The 22,812-nt window shown below is 42.0% G+C and overlaps 1 protein-coding gene across 5 annotated transcripts; it reads right to left on the reverse strand.

Annotated features, from left to right (window-relative positions):
- Window positions 1–239: 239 nt before the first annotated feature.
- On the reverse strand, window positions 240–22,804 carry SERAC1 (serine active site containing 1). Of its 5 annotated transcripts, none has more exons than XM_053382265.1 (17): window positions 22,724–22,804; window positions 20,895–20,986; window positions 19,257–19,293; window positions 17,503–17,639; window positions 16,906–16,995; window positions 15,953–16,084; window positions 14,568–14,689; window positions 13,315–13,443; window positions 12,487–12,600; window positions 12,160–12,322; window positions 10,832–10,982; window positions 8,801–8,942; window positions 8,249–8,349; window positions 6,759–6,856; window positions 3,578–3,760; window positions 2,552–2,695; window positions 240–466 (listed from the first exon to the last, which is right to left on the reverse strand). In XM_053382265.1, exons 1-17 carry the CDS (start codon window positions 22,729–22,731, stop codon window positions 330–332), a joined length of 1,980 nt encoding a protein of 659 aa, XP_053238240.1. In that variant the 5' UTR covers window positions 22,732–22,804; the 3' UTR covers window positions 240–329. The 5 variants fall into 5 exon arrangements, with proteins under 5 accessions (XP_053238240.1, XP_053238239.1, XP_053238241.1 ...); XM_053382264.1 differs by having other exon boundaries at window positions 22,645–22,800; XM_053382266.1 differs by having other exon boundaries at window positions 22,649–22,738.
- Window positions 22,805–22,812: the final 8 nt, after the last annotated feature.

Consider the following 22,812-nt stretch of genomic DNA (forward strand, 5'->3'; position numbering starts at 1 on the left):
CGTTTCAGCATGTGCTCAACCCCAAACCAGCAAGTACATGGGTCTGGCTAAAACGAATCTAGGAAAAATGCAGCCTGGGTCTGCACAGCAGGGCTCTAACAGGCAGTAGCAAGCAGGGTCATCTCTTTCAAGGGTAGAAGGGTCACTTTCGGGTAAAAAGGCCATTTCATATCCTAGGTACACACCAAGGTCAGCAGTTAGAGGAGCTGTTAAAAAGCAATTGACAGCAAAAAAAAACCTTGTGCTGTACCTGTCAATTCAGCCCCTGTTTCAGTCCAATAATGTGTTAGGAATTACATCAAAGAAGCAAAGCTCTGGTGCGCAGTTCCTCAGTTTCCCACCTTTCTTTCTAAAGAATCTCGAATAAACTTTAGTGTGCATTGGTAGAGGAAAGAGTCCTTGTTCTTCGGTTTGCAAATATTCAAGTGGCTGACATCTACGGGAATGAGTTCTCCTATGCCTAAATCTGGGGAAAAACGAAAAACAAAAGTCAGCACCAATTAATGTCAAGGAAAAGACACAAATTATACACAGCAGTACCCACCTTGTGATACTGGTGGAGATGCACTTTCCCATTTGCTATGTGGGGACAACTAGTCATGCTTCTATCGTGTGTGCCAACAATTATCTATGGATCAGAGCTAAGCAAAAGTTTTGAGGGAGCAAATAATTTACCTTGGAACCAGGTTTTAAATGGTGCAGGCTTGTAAGTTAGGTCTTCCATTAAAAGAACAAAAGCCCTGGGGCAGGAAGAGCACCTTAAAATGTATGTTAGTCACAGTAATCCATGCGCTAGGCACAGAAGGTATAGTGAGCAAGCTTCTGTCATTGACTCTGCTCATATTGATCCAGAGCAGACCCCAATGTACAGTTAGCAGAGTAAAGCACAAACATGTTGCAGGATTCCCAATAACAGACCAGAGGCAATTTCATCCAGCAGAGTTTAGTACTGAAGGCAAATGAGCGTGTCGGTCACAAATTCATACATCTTCAGGATCAGCACACTCCATAAGAAATCCAGTTGCAGCAGACTTAACTTAAACTTACAATAAGACTAAGATCTTAACACTTAGCATACTATATACAGAATACCACACTAGAAGGAAAGAGAGACAGAAAGTGAAACTCAGGCTCCTTCTGGCCTATTATTATAGACCTTGACATAAAGAGATACAGTGGTACTTTAGGTCACAGACGCTTCAGGTTACAGATGCTTCAGGTTACAGACTCCACTAACCCAGAAATAGTACCTCGGGTTAAGAACTTTGCTTCAGGATGAGAACAGAAATCGTGCAGTGGCAGTGCGGGAGGCCCCATTAGCTAAAGTGGTACCTCAGGTTAAGAACAGTTTCAAGTTAAGAACGGACCTCCGGAACGAATTAAGTTCTTAACCCGAGGTACCACTGTAATAGAACCAGTTTAAACCAGCTGTTCAGCTTCTCTGAAGGAATACCCCAAACATAAGGAACCTCCTGCCTGTTTCCAGGCAGAATAGAAACTTGCTTGTTAGCTAGAAACTTCCGGCTTGCATCATCTTGGATCACACAGAGCAGAACCCTCTTGAATTAATTAGAATAGGAAAGATCTCTACACTTTAATCCAATACTTTCTGTACCAAAAAAATGCAAATCTGACAGCTTCATATAGTCTTGGGGGTTTCTCTTGTCATTTCTGTTTTAGCTGCTGGGGTGGGGGGAGTTTTGCAGTTGCAAAGATTCAACCTTTTAAAACTTAGCCACATCCCTACCCTGCACCACAACTCTGCAATACACCTCAGCCCATGAGCACAGGAAAATTCTCCCCACTTGCACTCCCTAGCAACTGATATTCTGAAATTTACTGCCTGAGATACCGGAAACAACACGTTAACTATCATCAATAGCAGCCACTGATACCTCTATTCCTATTACGGATGGCTCCTGGAGCTCTGTTTTATTTAATTACAGTTAAATTAATTAATTAAGTACAGCGATACCTCGGAAGTTGAACGGAATCCGTTCCGGAAGTCCATTTGACTTCCAAAATGTTCGGAAACCAAGTCGCAGCTTCCGATTGGCTGCAGGAAGCTCCTGCAGCCAATCAGAAGCCGCGGAAGCCCAACTGGATGTTTGGGTTCCAAAGAACGTTCGCAAACTGGAACACTCACTTCAGGGTTTGCAGCGTTGGGGAGCCAAAACGTTTGACTTGCAAGGCATTCGGGATCTAAGGTACGACTGTACTTAACTTTTAATACACAATGCATGGAAACTGTGGCTCCAACCTTTTTACTGTGCTACTGAAAGTGTTCATATAAATTTATGCCCACAGGACTTTAACTGCAAGCAATGTGAAATGAGAAGAGAAGAAGAAGTTGGGAGAAGGGTTTCTTTGAGGGTGGCTGATCCAGCCTTACACCAGAGAGACGTCAATCATTAATTTATCTGAAACACTGGTTTTTCATACCACGTTTTCTATCTGCATCCATTTCTGGATGTTTCTATCACAGAACTCGCATGGCTATATCTTGCCAGATCAATACGTTTTTAAAAAGGGAATGCTGAGAATATCACACCTGCGGATTCCACTGGTACTACATGCAGGCTCAGAACTCTGCTGACTCGTGTTGGCATTGTTTCTGCAAAACTCAATACAGGAAGGTCCTTATCCTTGGCAAATGAGAGAAAGTCATCGTTCAGTACTTTAAGGTCAGGAGAATCTAGGGGAACAAGAAAGAAAATTAAATGCATATTTCTGATTGTGTTTGCATGCAGCATTTTCCTATGAAAGGTGCACTTGGAATAACTAGATTTAAGTTCAGACAGGCACATCTCTCAAGCCCTGCTTCTGAGGGATTACCATATTTTTCGCTCTATAATACGCACTTTTCCCCTCCTAAAAAGTAAGGAGAAATGTGTGTGTGTCTTATGGAGTGAATGCAGACAGGAGGCTCCGCTCAGCGCTCCCTTTAAAGAGCCGCGTGAAGTATGTGTGCGGCTCTTGGGGGTTTTTCCCCGAGGAGGGAGAAGGGCAGCCCGTCACTGAAGGGCTGCCCTTCTCCCTCCTCGGGGAAAAGCCTGCAAGCGCCACACACACGCTCCACGCGGCTTGTGAAAGGGAGCGCTGAGCAGAGCCTGGGAGGCATACAGGCTCTGCTCAGCGCTCCCTTTAAATAATATTGTTTTTCTTGCATTCCCCCTCTAAAAACTAGATGCACCTTATGGTCAGGTGCATCTTATGGAGCGAAAAATACGGTAGACACAGTCTTAGATAGCGTGCCATTTACTGATCACTGTACAGTTCCCTTTCGCTTTTCAGTCAGGTTTGCAATATCCATATTCTCTCTGTGTTGTGAACTCTTTCCATTGAACTTTCTTCAAGAAGGCTTTGGGGCCTTGAACAGTTGTCCTTTCACTGAAGTTTTACTTTTATTGTTACTTTATAGTTGTCTAAATGGTTTTAATTTATTGTTAGCTGCTTTGAGCTCAACTGAGGAAATGCAGGGAATAAGCACCACAAATAAATACATTCCTGAGTGAGGTAAAATGGATTGTGAGCATGCAAACACTCTAAATATTAAATTACTGCAACCAAAGCATACCTTTGCTGAGTTCCTTCACGCCCACAGAGGGGAAAAGCAGAAATCTAACAGTTTTTGAGTATTCAGCCAACCTGGAGCCGTGATGAGGAACGCTATAAAACACAATTCCCTGGGTGTTGTTTACAATGGAATCCATATCAGAGTCCTTGGAAGCATCCAGAAGCATCTTCTTGACTAGGAGACCTGACAAGAAAATATATTTATAAAGTAGGACCAATGCAAGAATGATGCTTAAATTAATGTACAAAACATCCTATCCTATTTCTCCTTCATCTGTTAGATGTGTTCCTTGAAGATTAAAATGCAGAAAAGCACTAATACATTCTGCCAGTTGGGCAGATATGGTAATATACTAAATAAGAGCAATGTAATCTTATTATTGTTAATGCCAACTAGCAATGGTTTTTTGTTGCCGTGTTTTGATATATATATTTTTAAAAAAACCTTTCTATTTGCAAATAAAAAAGGGGGGGCACTTGCTCCTTTTTAGTGAAGTTTTACTTTTACCTCAAAGGTTTGTTAGCCAACCATAACTATCATCCTGGTATACTCATTATGTCAGAGAAAAGATGTGTATAGCTAAAAACCACTGGTTTTTTGCATTTCCACCAATGTAACATTCAATTAAAACAGATCTGAGTCAAATCCCTACACTTAACATGCAGTTTTCAATTCCCTAATTTAGTTTCCTCAGAATCTCTGCAAGAAAAATAGTTGAGACCCCACTACTGAAGAATATTCTGGAGAAAATATGAGGTAACTATCAAGGGATTGAATAAGACAGTAAATTGACTTCAAGAGCTTACATTGTTTAAAAAAACAAGCTACTACATTATTCTACTACTGGGAAAAGTGAATTCTTGAACAACACTGATAAAAACCCCAAATATATTCTATGCAGCTCCTAACCAATCACCCTGTAGAACAGCAGAGAATTTAAGAATTTCTTGTTGGTTTTTATGAACCTTAACTGTGTATATGCCCTGGTTTTTTGTTTTTTTTTTTGCACCGACTGGAAGTCGGGTATCACTCAAAATCTCAAGAATGGTTTTGTGAAAATTAACAACATGTGGTCTTATTGCCTATCTAAACTTTCTACATGTTGATGACTTGATCATTGCCAGAACAATCTCTTCAAATAAAGGTTAAAGACAAGGTGCAGCCTGTGGCAACATCCCATGTGAGGATACTACAGCCAACCCAGGACACCATGCCCAGTCAGCCAGCATTATTACACTGACCACAGTCGCTACAAGTAGGGAGGCACACATATTATTATATACCGCCCTATACCCACAGGTCTTTTATAAAGAGATTGCAGTTGACAGGCAAAATGTTGAGCTAAAGTAACTATTGGCAGGTAATGTCTGTTAGGATATTTCCGTTCCACCTTAAAAGGGAGCAGGCTTTGTGAGTCACAGAGTCTGCGTATTTCCTGTTCACAGGATGTTTATGTTTTCAGTTGCTTTCGTTTTCTTCTTCTTGCCTGAGCAGACCGAAGCAGACGGTCATGGTTTCTTTGTTCTGACCAACGCTGAATAAACTGTAAATATGCTCTCCTGCTGTGCATCTTTTGCTGTGTGAATTCTGCTGATAGAGTGTACACCAGCCTAAGAATGTGGCAATCTATTCTGAGGCTTCGTGTCGCTATTGCTGATACTGCGTGTCTATGGGAGGTCGATGGATCGTCCAGCAGGAGCTCGGGGGCTCAGATGGACTATGTCTCCCTGGCAGTATCCCAACAATGTCAAGGTAGATGTATATCCAAATGATTGTATGCCAACGCAGAGACATGATGTCAGCACATGGCATATCCATCCTAGCAGGGCTCAGCAGATCAATTCCTCATCTGGGGTCCCCGCTAGCTGCCATTTGGGCTCTATGAGGGAGAGGCGACTAGTCTTCCTTTTACAAGCAGACACACTCAGTGGCAATGATATAATGGGCTGAGAGCTAAATGGATTCCGAGTCCCGGTCAGCTTGAATCCTACCCATAACATCACTGTTACTAGGTAACTCTTCCGATAGATTTATTGCTTTATTGTTTGGCGCCCAGCCACGCTCCCCTGCAAGTCTCTGCAGCTTCTGTATACGCAGTGTGGCTTTGGAGCGGTCGTAAAGCAATTAGCAGAATTACACAGCGTCTGTGTGTGAAAGGGCAGTAAAAAAGGCCAGACGTTTCTTCTATCCTAATACCTCTTTATTGGGAAACAAAACAGCGTATTTACAGTCCATAACAGCCATCAGAGTGTAGCTGCATTCTCTCTGCGTCCTTCTCTCTCAGCTTGCAGCTATGCAAGAAAACTGCTTTCGCTTTCCACTCAGCTCACAGCATTCCAAGCTGCTTTCGTCACATCCTGGCGTACTTCCCTTGTACGCGCCTCCTCTCAGGCTCGAGGCACAGAAGGTTAACCCTTCACTACACCCAACAGTAACCCCACTCACAAGCACGAGGGGAAATACAAGGCCGGCAGCTGCAGCAGCCCAACCAAAGCCCCAAGGAAGGGGGTGGTCAGTGCTGGGAGACCACTATGCCATTCTGCCCCCCCACCCGCCCCCCCACCCTAAAACCCATGGAACTGGGCCTGCCAACCTAGTTTTCCATTTGCACAGATGAGACAATCGGGTCCAAAACTGAAATTCGACGAATGGCACAGGAAAAAGCCTCCACTGTCTGCGAACCAATCACAAGTATGTCAGAAAAATTGCTGTTGGCCCTCCAGTTCATGATACCACGTCCTGTGGCAGTTCTTGCGAAACATATATAGTCTTTCACGGTCCTCAAATAGAAGCAATCTTTTTACACCCAGTTAACATTATGGATGGACATGTCAGCCTATTTCTGGTTTATGCCATCTTTGTAAAGTATCTATCTGAATAGGTATTTAAATACCTATTTTTGAAAGTAATTTCTCACAGAACATGCACTCCTATATATATTTTATCACGCACTTCTAAATATGTTTTATACTAAAAATGCACATTTTTAAAAGAACATTGCAAAATTGGGGGAAATGTGAAATCCGAAGCATAATTATAACATAGTTTAGGGTGATGTGGATCAGGTCAGTTCACAAAGGTCAAATTCCTCAAGCACCCCTAGTTAACATGGTTGAAATACATGAAATTGCAGAACAGTGTAATTTAAAGAAAAAATTAAATAAGGATTCAATGGACTTGCCCCCCATGCTGTGTGACAGCCATACAAGAGGTCTATCTCCAACACCAGCAGCTCGCAGTTTCTTGAGAAGCTCAGTGCTCTTGTAGGAAAGAGACTCCCTGCAAATCAAGGAGAGAGAACCAAGTAGCAGATGCAAAGGCAGTGGCTTTTAAACCCTGTTCTGGGAAACACTGGACAGCTAAGGAAGCTTGCAAGGGCTCCTCAATCAGGTCAGTATTGGTGAGCAAGCTTTACTGAGAAACATCTTCTGCACCACCTACAGTCATGGGAGAGGGTTGGGTGTTTTCTAGGCCACATTCTCAGATCAAGTAGGGCAAAACTGAGACCCAAAAGGTCTAGCCAGGGTCCCACCTGATTTTCATGGGTGCCCTAGAACATGCCTCAGGATGTTCTGCAGTACATCGGGGTCCTTTGGCAGATGCACAAATAGCTGATGTGGAAAGGGTTTACTGAGAATAGTATGTTTCAAAACCACTGCAGTTATTAAAAAGCAAAAAGAGATTCAATGCATTCCAGTTAGGTTGTGCATGCTGACTGCAAGCAGCTACTTAATGCCCCTTTCCAATCAGCATGGATGCTAAAGAGATTTTGGGTGCAATTCTGCACACAGCTCAGGCTGCTAAAATCCCAGAGGTCTATGGGATTTATGCAGCCTAGCTGTGGGCAGGATCGCAGCCAGAGTTGACCCAAATATTCAAATAGGCCTTTTTAGTTAAAACTTCAAGAAATCTATGGGGACTTGTTCCAAAGCAGAAGAGCACACTAAATTCTAGAATTCAGCGGGGTCCTTAGATGTCGTCTCAAGGGTCCTTGGCAGCATTACAGATTCATTCCTTAAAAGCTGGCATGCTTATAAATAGCAATGCAAACTTTCCAGAACTGCTTGTGAATTTATACCGACAGTTCACCTTAGTCTTAAGGTCACAGGATTTGCTGTGCATGCAGTTATGATTAGAATTTTTTTTTTGCAGATTTCGCCAAACCTGGTGTTTTAAAACTGTCAAGGACAATCAAAACTGGGTTTAGAGTAACCGTGCCTCCTGTGGCACTTGAGGAAGGGGGCACAGCTCAGTGACAGAGGACAGACTGTGCATACAGAAGGACTCAGGCTCAGACCCTTGGCATTTCTGCTTTAAAAAACTATCTCAGGGAGCAAGCTGGGAACTCTGTTGCGAGCCTTTACAGAGTTGCTGATCACTGGAATAGAGAACCCCAAGCAAAAGGGACCAGTGGTATGACTGTGTATAAGGCAGCTTCATACGTGCCAAAGGATTGCCCAGCCAATTCTGCGACACTGGAGCTTACAAAACACAATCAATTATTTTGATCAAATGCAAATGTGGATTTAGGCTGCTTACAACTGACACCATCATTAGTTCCTAAACAATACAAGATGCTTTACAAAGCAGAAATGGAAATCGCCATGTCTGCCTCTACATAATCACACAGTTTCTATTTCCCACCCCATTTGTGTGCCCTCAATTTTTTACCTGTAGCTGTCCACGGGACATTTTGCTCTCCAGTCACTCAGATGTGTATCATACTCCACAGATATAATTCTAAGTGACGGGCAGTCAGATGCCAACCATGTCTACATTGAGAATACATGAAAACAAGAAGAATATTGGATTCACAAAAGTTATTGGGTTTCAGGCACTGAAATCAAAACTAGCCATCTATTTTCAAGACAGTGAATTAGAAGAGTAAAGTATGGTTATAGAGCATGCTATTTCAAAACTGAAGCAGTTTGCTAGACGTCTTATAATCTGAACTCATTTTTCTTTTAAAAAACATTAATTCGGTGTTAGCATACAAGGTATCCCCACCACAGTACACCCCCCCAAAAAAAAACACATGTGTAGGCATTTTCACTCCAGGCCACAGCACTGTTGTCATTCTGGATGGTTGGTTAGTTATGTGTGCCGCTAAATCTCTGTATGGGTGCCTCTCAGGTGGGCGCCACTGCCATTATAAGAGAACAAGGGAAGCTTTCATGGTGAGTTCTGCCACCTCTTTACATAGAAAAATAGCACTGCCCGTACCTTTGGCCAACACTCTGTATAATCGTCTTCCGTATCCACTTCCTTCTCAGCAGCAGGCTGCTCTATGTCCTGTTGCCGCCATGTTTTAAATGCTGCTCCCAAAAGACCATGAACGAAAAGGACATCAGCTTTAATGGGCTCACTGGTAGTGGAAATAAGAAGTTGCAAAAGGGAGTATGCATTACTAGAAGCCGGCATCCAAAGAACTACCAAATCACACGTACTGGTTAGAGTTTTGGACTAACAGCTGGGAGACCACGGTTCAAATCTCCACAGTCATGAAGCTTACAGTCACTCGCTCTTAACCTAACCTACCTCACAGAGCTGTTGTGAAGGTAAAATGGGCAGAAGCAAAATGTATTTTGGGGCCCTCAGTGGGGTTGACACAGTTGCAATGCTGTAGCAATAGAAAAGGCCATAATGGAAGAATTCTCCCATTATAATCTAAAGCAGGGATGAATAACCTTTTACAGTCAGAGGGCTGCATTCCTTTCTGGTAAACCTTCTGAGGTCCATATGCTAAAGCAGAGTAGCAAACGTGAATTTTACCTTTGTACAGTCAGATAGTTTCTACACACCTTGACGGAGCCCTACAGATTCTAGGCTTAGAAGACACTTCTTTTGAGCCACCTGGTATTTTGATTAACCACCCGACTACTCCTATCTTCACCCCTCACCCTCCACAGTACACAATCCCAGACCGATTTTAAGTGTTGTGAAGCTTCTTTACCCCTTCTGGGTTCACCTTTTCCCCTCCTCTGCCTTTTTCTTCAAAAGTCTTCTTCTGTGCCATTCTTTCAGCCTCTGGGCTCCCTGTCACTTGCTTCTCTACAGCCTACACTTCCCAAAGCTGCACCGTAAGCTCCCCAAAACAGCAAGTACTTGGTCCTTGGAACCAGAAGGGCAAATCCAGAAAATGTTAGCTAAGGTGGCAAACTCCTGACCTTAGTGAGATTTACATATATGGTTAAGACTGTGTCTAATCTTCCTGAGTTTAAGGAAATTTAGGAATACCTAAAGTTTCTCTGTACTGGAGCCTGCTACTAAACCATTGCATGGCAGCACCTCTCTTTTCAATGAGACAAAGGAACTTTGTAACAACTGCAGGATGTATTCTACTAGGGGGAGCATTTTCTGTCCCAAGATGCAGTAATACGGAACAATTTGGGCTGCAATCCTAGATTCACTTCCTCTGGGGAAATCCGCCCTGAACTCAATGGGACTTGATTCCAAGTATATATGCATAGGATTGCACTCACACTATTATGTTTAGAGTTCTTTCTCACTCTATCCACTACTAAGTAATGTCCACCATCAGAGAAGCTATGAGGAATAAATGGTATGGGCAGTGTTGGACCAAGACATTTTTGCACCGGAGGCGAACCACAAAATGGTGCTGATCCATCTGGAAAGGAGGATGAGAGAAGATCTAGAACATGAACAAGTGGGAAACAAATATATACATCGGGAACAAGGGTGGGAGGAGACCAGCAGCGCTTCCTATTTGCCAAGAGGCCACTGTAGAGGCAGCCTTGAAGAGGCGGGTCTGGCTTCCAAGGAGTGCACTGCAGCTGTTACTGCCACCACAGCAGCAGCTGTGGGCAAGGCATTCTTTGGAGGCTGGATGCGATGCCCCTGTGGAGCCTGCCATCTGAGGCGGTTTCCTCACCTTGCCTCACAGGTGGGCTGGCCCTGGGTACAGGGTAGTCATAAAGGTGGACATATTTTTTCCTAAGCCTTTCCAAAGCAGCGTTGTACGTGTGCATGCCTGTTACAAGGGTACATGACGTAGGGTCAAATGGAATAGCTGCACAGCAACTGTCTCTGGAGACAATTTCTCTTAGGTACCTTTCATACATGCCAATGTTCACCTACAAGCCATCATGTAAGGAGCAAGCATTTATGATCTGGCCCTGTGAGGAATCTATCCACAGAGAAACGGGTGAACTTTTGAATGGAGAGGCTTATTGCGAGTAATGAAGTGGTAGTAGTGGAGGGAGGAGGCAGTATATATAGAAGCTCTCTCCTTACTTGGTTCGATATTGTGGGTGCAAAAGATATACTCCTTCTGGATACTTCTCCTGCACCGTTTCCCTGTCTAGGTTGGCCAAGGCTCTTGCTGCATGGGAGGATTCCATGACACGTGGAGACTTCATCATACGAGCAAGTACAGAAACCCAACCTAGGATTGAATCAAGCAAGCATATGTATCATCACCTGTCACTGACCAAAAGGGCAATCCATTTAGTAAACATTTTAAAAGGGAAACAAGTGCTGCTACTGTACAGTAGGAAACACACACACAAAAACACACACAGTGATTTTTGCAGTATGTTCTTTGACAGTTTCCATCAAAACAAAAAATTTTTTTCCTTCCAGTAGCACCTTAAAGACCAACTAAGTTAGTTCTTGGTATGAGCTTTCGTGTGCATGCACACTTCTTCAGATACATCAAGTTTCCATCAAGTTTAATAAGATTCCTGGTGTCTAAAAGATAAAATTGTGATGCTCTGCTGGATATTGTTTCTCAAGCTCATCATTTAAAGGTGCAATGCAGGTGTTCTTATAAGAAAAAGTTCAATATGTCAAAGATTAATTGTGGTCAGTCTATATGTGCAGCGGAAATCACACGGTAAAGTTTATTTTTCTGGACTCAACAAGAGCAGTCTGCGAGAGGGGTTGGCTGTTCAAATATTTCCCTATTTTAAAAACTCTCCTTGCACTTTTAGAACTAGCATATCAGGGAAAAGGGCCCAGCCTAGCCTTTCTCCAATATGCTACTTGTCTGCTTGCAGGGGAGCATTTGAACAAGCAGCCTTCCACCTGACACAGCCCACTGATGAAAATGCCTTACCAGCTGCAGTTCTTAAATCTTTTTATTTTATTTTATTATTTCATATCCACATTTGATAAGAATGTAGGGAACTGCCCTACTTCTGGAATCACTGCAGTATTGGCGCACGGAGGGACCACCACCCTTTTCTAAACATCCATTTAATATGCAGTTCTCAGAATGAGAATGCATCAGATATTCAACAGATAAGAATGGATAATCGGGCTGACTGTATAAATAGGCTTAAAGTGTTAAATAATAGAAGGAAACATGTCACCTACATTAGTAGGCTATACTTATGCATAATTATGTTCTTCCATTAAGGTTCATTCATAATCCAGCAATGAATTCCTTTCACCTCGGACCACTTGGCACATTATCTCAGACTACAGTCCTCTGCCCACTTACCTGTAGGCAAGCCCCACTGAACCCAACAGAATAAAAAGCATCTGCGACTATTATAAAGAAAAAGCTACAGGGTCCCGTTAATTCTTCATTTTTCAGAGTCCATAAGCTTTGCTATTACCTGCACGAAATATAGATGAATGAAGCTGATCATTAAGCGCCATGTTCCCAATTATGTGAATGATGCTCCTCTGTATTTTGGGGGAATCCTTGCGGATTTGGTATAGTTTTTGCAGCAGCTGAAGCCCCCCACTTGCTTCAATTTCATCACAATGACTAGGAATCTGAAATTAGGCAGGAAGTACTATCATGACTAAATTTAGCTGGCAAATAGTTTGTGACATGTTTTGTCTTCCATCCAGATAGAAATCATTATAGAAATTGTATCTAGGGAACAGGCATCTATTTGCAGAGGCTTAAGAAGGTGGTGGTGTTGCTACTGAATTACCTTGGAATGATGCACTAAGGCTTGTAAGCAGAAGAGTTCCACAGCCTTTGAAGGAACAGTACTGAGACTTTCACAATAAGGAAGCCCATTTCCACCAAAACACCATAAGCCCCCCTGGAATAAAATATATATATATATTCAGGAATGTATTTCAATTAATTTCAAAAAAGAGAAGTCAACGTTAAAAGCTTTCCTTACAACTAGGTTTGTAAAATTTGCATTTAAGGATTAGGCCATCTTGGTAACTTGACAGGGCAAATGGAAGAGAGGTCCAACTTCCAGCCTCCATAAGATGTACTGGCTAATGCTTCCTGTTTATGGTAGCTAGGACTAGTTAGCAAGATAGCAAAACAGGCAGGCCAGCAGCACTGCAGAGCCTTTCTGCTATTAAGATTACCTCCCAAACTATTAAACTATTGAACATGGAAATGAATTTTTGATAATTTTTTCTTTAAAAAATAATCACCAGCCTTTATGTTATCCTGACTTTGTTTCTCAAGACAAAAAATACATTTCCTTAAGAATGTTACTGTGTGTGTCAGGAGTCACCCAACAAGGATTCAAGGATTTTCCATTCCTAGAACACATATTAAGAGCTGGAAATAATAGTGAGAAGGAAAAAGGCAAGCTAGCACAGAATGGTACATAAAATTTGGGAACTTACTGGCAGAGAGTGGTTTTTTAATGGTTTCACACATTAACTGGAAGACAGATTAGGTAAACACAGACATCAGGATAAAATTGTTTGGTCAAGCCTCTTCCACCTTCACTGGTAACTCATCATGCATTGTTCCATTTTTGTCAAAATATTTAGAGTTAGGAACACACCTTTCGTGCAGCGATGGTCTGGCTGCTTTCTCTTAAAGCCAATGATGTAAAATATTGTACACATGGGTCAAGATCTGTCTGAGGTAAAGCTGCCAACAATAGCAGAAGTTCATCTTCTGAATAACAAGCCTGTAATGTAAACCAAAAACACCTGTTAACATCTCCCACAACAGCAGGCACCAGGAAATTATGTAAAAACACTGAACTGTGTGAAATAACCAGTTCACATCAGAAAAATGTAGTGCCTAACTGCTATTGAAGTTACTGCCCTAGATGCCATGGGTCTTAAGAGTTCTTGGAAACTGCTCCCATAAGTTTCATCTTGCCCTCCATAATATGCACAGCAAGGGCCACCTAACAATAACAGCAATTTGAACTGACTTCCAGATGTGGTACAAGGATGAGGATTTCTCTAGATGTTTTGTTTCTGCTCACTGCTACCTCTAGCCAAGGCTAGTTTAGGGGGACATGTCCCAGCCTGCCTGGAAGAGCAGTCTGTCATGTAGCTCAGTTGTGCCCTAAGTTTTGCAAAGTATAACTGTTTCCAGGACAGTTTGCAGACCCCAGTCTGAGCATCCAATAGTTGCCACTCCTCACCTTCTGCATTCATTCCAATTAATCTTTTATGTCACTGTGTTTTGTCCTTTGATCTTTCCTTTTCCTGCTATGGGCTAGATTCAACTGACTGCTCCTACTAACTGAGGCCTGCACAATTGAGTTTCCCCTTCCCCCTGCACGCCTCTCAAGCTCCCCAAATTGGCTTGGGAGGGCAGAACCCCCAGAACAGCACACCAGAGGACCAGAGGGGAGATTGTTCCATCATGCAAGCAGCAATGTTTGCGCTGATGGAGCAACCTCCTTTGTCATTGAATTCCTCCCTGTTTGCCTACAGACTTCAGTTCAGTCCTAGGTCACTGCCTCTACACTCCCAAGGATGGCATGGCTTGACATATCCCTGATCTCATCTCCACTTCTCTCTCTGTTCATTCCAGGCTGCACCATGACTCTGCCCCTTAAATCTAAGCCCTGATCTTGAAGTCACCATCAGCCATAGGGACTGGATAATGAAAGATACCTTCGTTAACTTAGGAAATGTCGAACCAACTCTTAAGATTTCAAATTGTTGTTAATCCACATAGATGAAAATGTAAATCAGTTATTATGTTAGACCAGCTATATGGGTTGACTCCTAGACACTAGATTTCAAAATACTTCTATGAAAAATGGTGAAGTCTGGACTTCATAATACGTACATCTTTTTGTTTTGGTAAAAGGTGGGGTAGCAGGAAAAACCGCAGATCAACATCTTTACTTCGAGCTAAACCAATAGTAGTTCTCTGATCACTTGCTTGGGCAGCTGTCCTATACTGATAATCTGTATTAGAACAAATAGAGTTAGGACTTAAACAAACTTGAAATATTTCCCTTTGTTTATAAAGTTTTGTAAAGTCCATGCAAGTAAGCAAGCAATACAAATTTGCAATTAATAAACGCAGGTGAGGACATATGGTAATTCACAATGTATGGAGGAACAGAAAAGGGAGAGACTTTCCATCCTTCTGTTTGGAAAGGACTGTTTGCACTAAGGTGTCAAACACATATAAGATTAAAATATATATCAATTTTTCAGGTTGAGGAGGGGGTGGGAATAGCTGCAGCACTGATATGAAACCCTAGTGCCCACATTTAGTTTTTTTAAACTTAGCTTGTCAATTTATAAATTTATACACCAGGCACTCACATGAACATTGATATAATCCTTAAAGCATTGGACTTCAATGGGTAGGTTGTAGAGCCGAGTCAAAAACTGGATATTCAGTGCTAGCTTTTTTCTAAGCAGATGGCAGACAACTAAAAATGTTCCTCTTCTTTTATATTTTTAAAAATGAAAATACAAATCACAGTTATTTAGTGTATTTATATTTTACCTTTTCCTCCAAGGAACTCAAGGTGGTATATATCGTTCCCCCCACCCCATATTTAATCCCCAAACCAATGCTGCAAGTTGGTTAGGCTGAGAGGCAGTGACTGACCCAAGGTCACCTAGTGAGCTTCATAACCAAGTAGGGATTTGAGCCCCAGTCCCTCAGGTCATAGTCCAACACTCTAACCACCTTGCCATACTTTTAAGAGATTTTTTCAGATCAGCTCCATTTGCAACAACTATGAACAACCTCAAGGTTGTTCATATTGTTGCACAACCATATTTGTTTGTTTAAGATTTCAAGAGCAAGATAAAGATTGATAAAATAAACAGCAGACAGAAGGATAAAGGATGATAGGTCTGGTAAATAATTCAGAAGTTGATCCCATGTTGAAGGCTAAGATTAAACAGGATGCCAAATATGAAAATGCTGCAGTGATTCTCCAATATATAGGAAATCTATCCAATGTACACCCACTAGTGTGAGCATAACCCAAGTTAAATATTTACAAAATACGTAGCGTTAAATACATACAAAAAAAACTATTTTAAAAAACAAAATGCTGAGATGCTGTCCTGCACAAATCTCCTTCACAGGAGAACTTTATCTTAGATTGTATTCCTATCACCTAGCCTGAGGGGTCTTTCCATAGTAATAACTGTGAGTCAAGGGCCACAAGTTAAAACACTAGCTTTCATAACAGAATACCTTACCATGCCAGTAGCAATTGGAGGCTAATTCCTGCACAGCTTGTAATCGGACCATTTTATCTTCTGACTGGCTTCTTTTCACAAGGAGCCACAAGGCACACTCATGCTCATCTGCGTCAAAAGTACTGAAGCGTTCTTTACTCAAAAAATAAAATAAGAACCAAATGACTGCAGTTGTTCATTAAACTTTGCATTATCAGCAGAAAATGAAGATAACTTCTTCCAGAAGCGACATTTTAAAGCATATTATTCAACAGATGGAATCATTATTTCTACAACAGTATAATTATTATACATTTATTTAAACTCTGCCTTGCCCTCTCTGACAGGGACTCAAGGCAGTTTACCAATAAAAATAAAAACAGTGCACAGAAATGAGCTGAAGGTGCAGCAGGACAGAAGAAATGGTTATGTATGCTGTATACTGATAAAACCATTATTGTGTAATTAATTATGCTCTGCATATAAGCTGTACTTAAAAGTGTTCTAAGTGCAATATTCTGTACAACAATCCTGTTCAGCAAGTCAGTATTATCATCTGCATCAGGCTGTGATATAGTGGCTTGTGTTAAATCACCTAGTGAGTTGATGCCAGAGCTGCGACTGAAACTGGGAACTTTCTGGTTCACAGCTTTGCCATTATGTAGCTCTAAACCTGTTACCTTAAATATGGTTAATCAGAGGCAGGCAGACCTAGCTGAGCTAGGGCAGAACTGAAAACACTCAATGAGCAGTCTACAGAACAGGAAAGGAAGGAACTGGGTTTGGAGTGAATGAGGTAGGCAGAGCTAACAGGCAAGGCAGTAAGGAGGCTGGGCTTTATGCCTTCGCCATCATGATCATATTGTGAACTACACAGGGCATTTCAATGGACACTGTCAGAGGCAAAGAGCAAAGCTAAATAGCTAAACCTAGGAATAACACTCTTAAGATATAGCAGATTTGTTCAAACCTACCATCAAATGGTCTTCGGAAAATTCTAGCATTTGTTTCTAGTATTTTCCTTGCTGCTCTGTGAAGTTCTTTTCTCACTTGGTAAGTAATCCCTATTAAAAAACAACAAAAGTGCAGATTTAGGGTCATACAATACATAAAGGCTGCTGTCATATTAAGCACATTTCTTACAGAGATAATGTCCTATTACAAACTCTCCCTCCCACACACATATTTCTTTGGGCTCCAATTATGACAAAACCTGCCAACCAGGGAAAACTGTACAATGGCACCAGGTGTATAGTGCTGCAGGCCAAGCAATGGCTGGTTCCCAGGTATAACTGAGGATTAATGGGGCTTGGCTGCTTGCCCTGGCTTCTAGGAATGAATGTTCGTAACATCAGCAGCACTCTTAAGAGCTCTGCACATAGACTAAGAAAACTTCCAGTCAGAAGATGCATTTCTTCAACCTAGGCAAAATCCTGGTGCTTGTGAAGTAAATTTTGCTACTAATCTCAGCACTGCAGTACTCTTTATTAAACATAGAATTCATGTTATTTCCCCCCTCTTTGTTCTCTACATTATTTCTTGAATAACATAAAAGCCCAATGGTCTCTTACCTTGATATTCACTGGGATCTAAAGAAACTGTTTGTAAATAAATGTAGGACTTCAGTTTTTCTTGCTGTACCACTTGGGTATCAAAAGAGAACAACTTCCTTAAAGCCAGAACTTCATATATAGCAAAGATGCAACCACTTTAAAAAGAAAGATATCATTTAAGTATTAATACAAAAATTCAAAAATGACTTTTCTTAAGATGCAAATTGGAAGCATGTGTATGTACGGTTCTCTGAATTTTAAACATGATGGGCTGGTTCAGGCATACCGATCTGGTCCAATAAACCATGGTTTATCAGCCCAGGAAGAAGCTGTTGCCCATTCACTCCCTCCTCACCTCTCCCTGTTGTGCCCAGCTTTAGCAAAGTTAATTTGGTTTCTTAAACGAGTGTCCCTGTGACATTCAAATCCAGTAACTCAGATCATGGTTAGGAAAGACCTAACCATGCAGATGTGCAGCAGGCAGATTCATCTTGTGACATCCTATCAGTTCTTTTAGAGCAGTCTGGGAACTTTAAATGGATCATCTACAACACAAATTTCGAAATATAGAAGACAAGATATCTGTTGTCAGCAATGAGGCCTGGAGCAGTACAGAAGAGGGCAAACTACCACCAAACCCACCACTTCCCCCTGCTTATTCCCAAGCCCGAGCAATCTTTGATTGAAGCTGTAACATAAGTTCCTTTGGCAATAGGATCCACAGTATTCAGCTGCCAAACAGGGAAGCAAAGGAACAGTCACAAGGTTGAAGTACTTTGCACATGCCACTCAACTGCACAGTGAGTATTCAATGCTTTTCACTGGAGTAAGCAACACACAGCTGACCTACTCCTAAAATGAGCTTTAAAAGCGCAAGTTTGTTTAATTTTTTTAATGTCCATTTTGAACCTAGGAAGGTAAAAATTGCTAATGGCTAAGAAACAAAGTGAAAAGCCAACAGGAAGTCTAAATCAATTGTTTTTGGCACTTTTAAGATTAGAAGGTACAATTTCCAAACAATGAATTAAATGCAATATTTGACAATAATTTATCTCTTTAAAAAACTACATCTCCAGCATTGTATATTTGCTCATATTTTACTTCTGAAGTGGCCTTCAGTGCTAAGTTGCCCAAGCCTATTTCACACATATTTTTAGATGAGGCTGGGATTCATAGTGTTCCTCACATGTTGGGGAACATCTGATGTGCCACAAGTAAGCATCTGCTCACACAGTGCGGTTCCTCTCCTCTCCCCTCACAGCCCCCCGTCTACCCAAACAATTTGCTCTGGAGGGTTAAGGACTGGAGGGGAAGAAGAAAAACTGGAGGTCCTGTGACGCAACCATACTTCCATACCACAAGTGTGTGAACATCATGCAAACAGATGAAAAATTAATACAAAAGTTCATTGACATTACAGTGGTACCTCGAGTTACAAATGCTTCAGGTTACAAATGCTTCAGGTTACAAACTCTGCTAACCTTGGAAGAGCTACCTCGAGTTGAGAACTTTGCCCCAGAATGAGAACGGAAATCGTGTGCCGGCGGCACAGCGGCAGCAAGAGGCCCCATTAGCGAAAGCACGTCTCTAGTTAAGAACAGTTTCAGGTTAAGAACGGACCTCCGGAACAAATTAAGTTCATAATTAGAGGTACCACTGTATTTTCCGGAGATACAGATACACACACACACACACACACACACACACACACATATCTACATTCCTTTTTAATTCAATGTTAACTGTTTGGATGTTTGCATATTCAAACTTACCCTAGAATAAGTGAGCCAGTTAATTTTGCAATTTTCCCTTAAAAATAAAATAAAAATAAAAGTGTGTCACTGTATATGCAAAAAAGCACGTTTTAAAATATTGAATTATTCATCACATCATAAACAGTAATCAGATGGATCCAACCTTACAGTGCAATCCTAACCAGGTCTACTCAGAAATAAGTCCTACTGAATTCACTTGGAGTAACTCCCAGGTAAGTGGAGTTAAGTACGGCTAATTTAGGCTGCAGTCTTAGGCCCCAAGTCAATGTGAAAAGTTACGAACCAAGAGCAACTAACTTTCTCTGGCTCCAACCTAATGTAGATATAAGAACAGTGTTAAAGCTGCAGCTCTCATGATTATGTTTTACAATTTGCCTTAGATTGTGTCCTGTTATGATTCTGTATGTAACCATATTTTGCTTCTTCATGTTTAATAAATAAAACAAAAAGTTAAAATATAAAGCTGCAATCTTACGCATTTATCTGAAGGGCAAGTCACAATGAGGTTTGTACAAATCCTACAATCTTTGGCACCTTTGCTTGGCAATAAAGCTCAAAGAACTCAATGAGACTTACTTCTACATAAACATGCATTGGATCAGGATGGTAAAGTCATTTTTGTTTCCATTAACAGAAGCAACTTCATTGCTTTTTATACAGACATGCTCCTTCTACCATCATTCTGATAAGTTTAAAATTACTAATCACGATTAAAGGGATGCACCACCAGAAGCTACTTTCACTTAAACAGCATCAGTCGGTACTTGGAGGATTAAGTTGTATTAAGGTGCTTAACTTTTACTGATGACTCTAATCAGCATTGTTCACCTTTTCCCCAGATGGCTATGGTTCAGCAGTATCTCAGAGACATGCAAGCTTATCCATCACTAGCATTAGGTTTCTGCATTAGAAAAGAATATTTAAGCTGCTCTGTATTTTAAAAATACTTTTAAATTCAGCAAGTCACAAATTATGAATTAGGATTCACCAGCTGATTGAAGTTGACCTATAAAGAAGTCACAAATCTGCTGGTAGGAGGCAGAACATGATGAAGACTATGATAAGAGAATCTCAGAATTGTAGAGTCGGAAGGGATCACGATGGTCATCTAGTCGAATTATCAGATGTAGAACCAACAAACATGGCCTGATCAAAGGCAAGATTCCCATCCTCTACCACTGTAGCATACGCAATGGAAAATATCCAATGGCAAGTAGAAATGACAATGAAATATTACTTGTACTCATTGATATTTCTAAGTTATTTAACAGGAACTAAAACTTATAAATGAAAAGTCAAAGCAGAAAAACTACAGTGTAAGTTAAAAGAAATAAAACCAGAAGCAGCAAAACCCTAATACAACAGAGCTAGAGGTACTAAAATATCTTCAGATTAAAATGAATGGAAAATAAAGAAGTTCTTCACAAGTGCCCCAAAATACTGTAACATAAAGGCTAGCCTCTTTCTTTGGAAAACCCCAACTGAAACAGAGCCGACTGTAGATAATGTATCATCTATTTGTTTTAAACAAGACCTTCCCGTAAAATGATGATCAGCCAATCTGGAAACAACTCATCAGTAAAAATAATGATTAATGTCTTTCCATTAACCTAGTAATCATAGAATTGCACTTACGGATATCTTTCCATGATAGGTCAGTCTTCTGGGCTGAACCAAGAGTTCCTATCTTTCGACAACAAATCCCACAATAAGCAGCCAGTGACATTCTGTAAAAGTATGAAATGGTGATAAAGTTGTAAACCAAGAAAATCTTTAATAAAAATACATTTTTTAAAAAAGAAATGGTGATAAAGCATGTCAATCTACAAAAAATGCTTTCTAACCGCACAATAGAAGGCTAGCAGCAAAAGTGCCTGTTTAGTGTCCCTTGAGATGGCATTCCACAGGTTTGGTGCAATAACTGAGAAAACCCTATCTTTTCTACGTACTGTTGCACACCAGCCCAATCTCCGAGCAGTGCGAGATTCCAGGGGTTCCAGGCACTTGGTCAGGGTTTCCTTTTGGAGAGACTGTGGTGTCTTTATGATAGTGCATATGGTTTATTTACACATATACACAACCTGAGCATATCATGGAGGGGTTCACAGCATTAGCACCCCAAAAAGGTCTTGTTTCTCCCATAGCGGCAGCCTTGGATTCAAGCAGGAATCAAACATGGTGCTCTGACTCTCTCTGCAGCTTGCTGCTTTCCCTCTAGTTCAAATCACAGCCCCAAAACTCTAATTCAAATGCTGGTTTTCGTCCTCCTCATCTCTAAGTTGAGGGAGAGGCTCTACTACAGTGGTACCTTGAGTTACAAACGCCTCAGGTTACAAACGCTTCAGGTTACAAACTCCGCTAACCTAGAAGAGTTACCTCTAGTTGAGAACTTTGCCCTAGGATAAGAACGGAAATTGTGTGCCAGCGGCACAGCGACAGCAAGAGGCCCCATTAGCGAAAGAACGCCTCTAGTTAAGAACAGTTTCAGGTTAAGAACGGACCTCCGGGAACGAATTAATCTCGTAACTAGAGGTACCACTGTATTTGGTCTCTCCCACAGAACCCCTTTTCCTTTGTTCTCTTAACGGCCCATCACCCAGACTATCACCTCAATGCAGGAAACTAGTCTGCTTTATATTCTAACACTTGCTTGGATCCAGTAGTTGGAATGCTCTTGCATGCAGCCTCCTTCCTCCCACCCAACCCTCAACTCATAAAAAAGCCTTCACTGCAAATCATAGTATTTAGGGAGGCACATGTGGGTGGGGATGGGCCTGCCTGTGCGTTTGCACGAGTGACTCAGTGAGAACGATGCAATCCGGAATGCACCACCCGCGACTGTTGCAAGGACGGCATACAGCTAAAGAGCACACTTGAAACTGATCGTGTGTCTATCTAAGCCAAATAAAGCACCCCTTACAAAAATGGTCTAAACCGCCTAAATGCGACGCTTCAGTAAAGTGGCTTATGTTATAACCGCGTTAACTTGCTCCGCAGCGAAGGTTCCGGAGCAACACATCCAAGCCTGGCGGCTGTGGGGGCGATGACTAACTTCGAATTTATGAGTGACGACATTAAGGGAGGAGAAAGGTTTTAATTCGGAATGGAAGGGAAGCGTCTCTCCAAAGAGCCCTTCCATCCATGCATGCAGGCACGTTTCCGTCGGAATAAAACCCCTAAGGGCAAAAGAGGGCGAGGGGAGCTTTACTTCCAAAGGAGGGCGCACAGGGCTGAGGGCTTAGACGCCCCGCCAACACGACGAAAAGCATTCGCCACCACCCGAAGCAGCAGCGGCGGCAGGCAGGCGGGCCTGAGACCGGGGGAAAGCTGTGCTAAAGCCGCGTGTGACCTCCCACAGCGCTAAGTCCGCCCCCCGCAGCCTCACCTGCCTTCCGGAGCGCCGGCTTCAGCACCGCATCCCCGCGGCCGCCCATGAGCTCCAGCCTCCTCGCGCCCCCGCCTACCTGCCCATCTGCCCATTCCCAGCTCTCAACGAACAGAGACGCTCTCGGCGCCGCCTACGCTCTCTGGGGTGGGCGCCGCGTCCGCCCAC

The sequence above is a fragment of the Podarcis raffonei genome, chromosome 3 (genome assembly GCF_027172205.1).
Source record: "Podarcis raffonei isolate rPodRaf1 chromosome 3, rPodRaf1.pri, whole genome shotgun sequence".
Lineage (NCBI taxonomy): Eukaryota > Metazoa > Chordata > Lepidosauria > Squamata > Lacertidae > Podarcis > Podarcis raffonei.